The 2062-nt window shown below is 44.4% G+C and overlaps 1 protein-coding gene across 1 annotated transcript in view; it reads left to right on the forward strand.

The window, feature by feature from the left end:
* Positions 1–787: 787 nt before the first annotated feature.
* The window catches only part of NPHP3 (nephronophthisis 3 (adolescent)), a 27765-nt gene continuing 26490 nt past the window's right edge, over positions 788–2062 (forward strand). Inside the window, exon 1 of the mRNA XM_010007590.1 lies at positions 788–911. Within this exon, the coding sequence (XP_010005892.1) occupies positions 788–911 (124 nt within the window). The remainder of the gene's footprint in view (positions 912–2062) is intronic.

Consider the following 2062-nt stretch of genomic DNA (forward strand, 5'->3'; position numbering starts at 1 on the left):
GCTTTTGCTTTTACAGCTGCCTTCCCCAACCCACTGGGCTGGGGTAGTAAGCGAGTAATTAGTGGGTACTTAATTGCTGGCCAGGGTTAACCTACCACATCTCACGCTCAGATTGTCTTAATAACCTTTCTAAATTAGGCAGATAATAGCTATGTTAAACAAGAAGCTGCTCAAGTATCCCAAATGTCCTCACTGACTGGTGAAGAACTTTATGGCAGAATTCACCCAGCATCAACATCCTCAAAAGGACTAAGGCATTGGGTTGCTCTAATTGAAGCTTTAGAAAGTAACATAATATGACAAGGCAATCTTAAAACAACTTGACATATTTTCTCCAGTGATTTATTTTCTGTGCCAATTCATCTTTGAAAGTTAAGACAGCTCATCCTCAGATACTCTGAGACACCATTTCAAACGTTTGTGCAATGAACAGCTGGATTTCTTTCTGAATTGGCCTAATCGGTGATTCAAAGCAATCGTAGTTTACAAATTAGATGTTGAAGCAAGCTATTCTAATCTCTAAACATTAGAAAAACCAATCCATGAAGCAACAGGGAAGCAATGTAATTTATCTGTTTAGAAAGGGTTTTGTTTATACAGTCTCTGCTACCCATAGAAATTCTGTAAAGCACCCAGAGGCAGCATTAGAGAAAAAGCATCTACAGTTCTTGCAACTCATTTGTTAATGTCAAGTGGATTACTAGAAAGAATCCAGGAACTCTTACAATACTACACTTTTTATTCTAGGCTTAAAGCTTAGAGATTTTGACTTTCACAAACTCAGAATATGAGAACAGTTCAGTTCAAGCACCAGTATGAAAGTATTTTTAATTACTCCCAGAGCTTAAACAGCAGTGAAGTGGAGAAAAAGTCTGATGCGAAAATGCAAATGAAGAAACTAAGAGCCTTTATTTGTTACAGAATGACAGGCTCATTTGCTGAAACCTAATACTGTGCAGGCTATGTTAGGTCAAATATTAGGGAAAACATAGTAAGTAGCACCTTTCCTCTTCCCACAATTGTCAGGTATTCTGTACCTCTCTTTTTCACTTAAAAGAGGTTTAAAGGAATAGGTCACCAACACAACCATACATTATATTCAGACAAGAAATTATTTTTTCCTCATGAAAGCAAAGCAACACAGTTGGGGCAAACAGCACACATTCCCAAAACCCAGAGTTTTTACTCCAGGAAATAAAACAACACCCTCTCTGTGTTGTACACAAAGAGTAGTTTTGCCTTCCAATTGATTCTGAAGTTCAGGGATGTATCACTGGAAAGACCTAAGATAAGGTTTTTTTTGAAGAGGAAATTACTCCCCCAGTCACAGCTAACAGACCTAGCACATACGTGAGGTAAATTTTGCTTTAAAGTAGTGACATTCTTGTTTTTCACACTGATAGTAGGGCACATTCTGAGATCTGGAGACAAAGGGGTGTTCTCAGCCTTGGGGATTTTCTCCAAAATCCTCAGGATGGGTGAAAGAGCCAGAAAGGGCTTTTTGAAGAGGCAGAGAGGGAAACGGCAGAAGGACAATTTAAGGGGCAGATAATCTAGGACTGCCTTATTCCTGCAAGGAAAGGTCTTCAAATAAAGGACTGGCAAGTTTCACAAGAGGCCAGGATGCAGCACAAGCTGCGGGCACTGAGCTCGGGTGTGACGCGGCACCACCACCCAGCACTTACTTTTTGGCAGACCCGCTACCACCTCTTCGCGGTGCTTCTTTGGATTGTGCCAACTCGGCTCAAGAGGTCACGGATTTAGGGTGGCGAGCGAGGATTTGCCTGTAAGGTCTTTACCCCACAAAAGGCTGTGGCACATCCTGAGCGTCCCTGTTTGTCCAAGGAGAGCAGGGTGCTACAAACGCAGCTTGGGAGCAGGTGACAGACCTTGTGCTGTGCAAGGAGAACGTGTTTTGCTGGCACCGACCGCCCGGGCCGCGGGGCCCAGCGGGGCCGAGGCTCCTCTGGCGCACTCTGAGATGGTGCCAGCGGGAAGGGGACGGTGGCCGTGCCCTCCGATCCCGCCGGGGCGGGCCGTGCTCCCCCTCCCGGGCACTCCC

This window comes from Chaetura pelagica, unplaced genomic scaffold (genome assembly GCF_000747805.2).
Source record: "Chaetura pelagica isolate M959 unplaced genomic scaffold, ChaPel_1.0 scaffold10, whole genome shotgun sequence".
Taxonomy (NCBI): Eukaryota; Metazoa; Chordata; class Aves; order Apodiformes; family Apodidae; genus Chaetura; species Chaetura pelagica.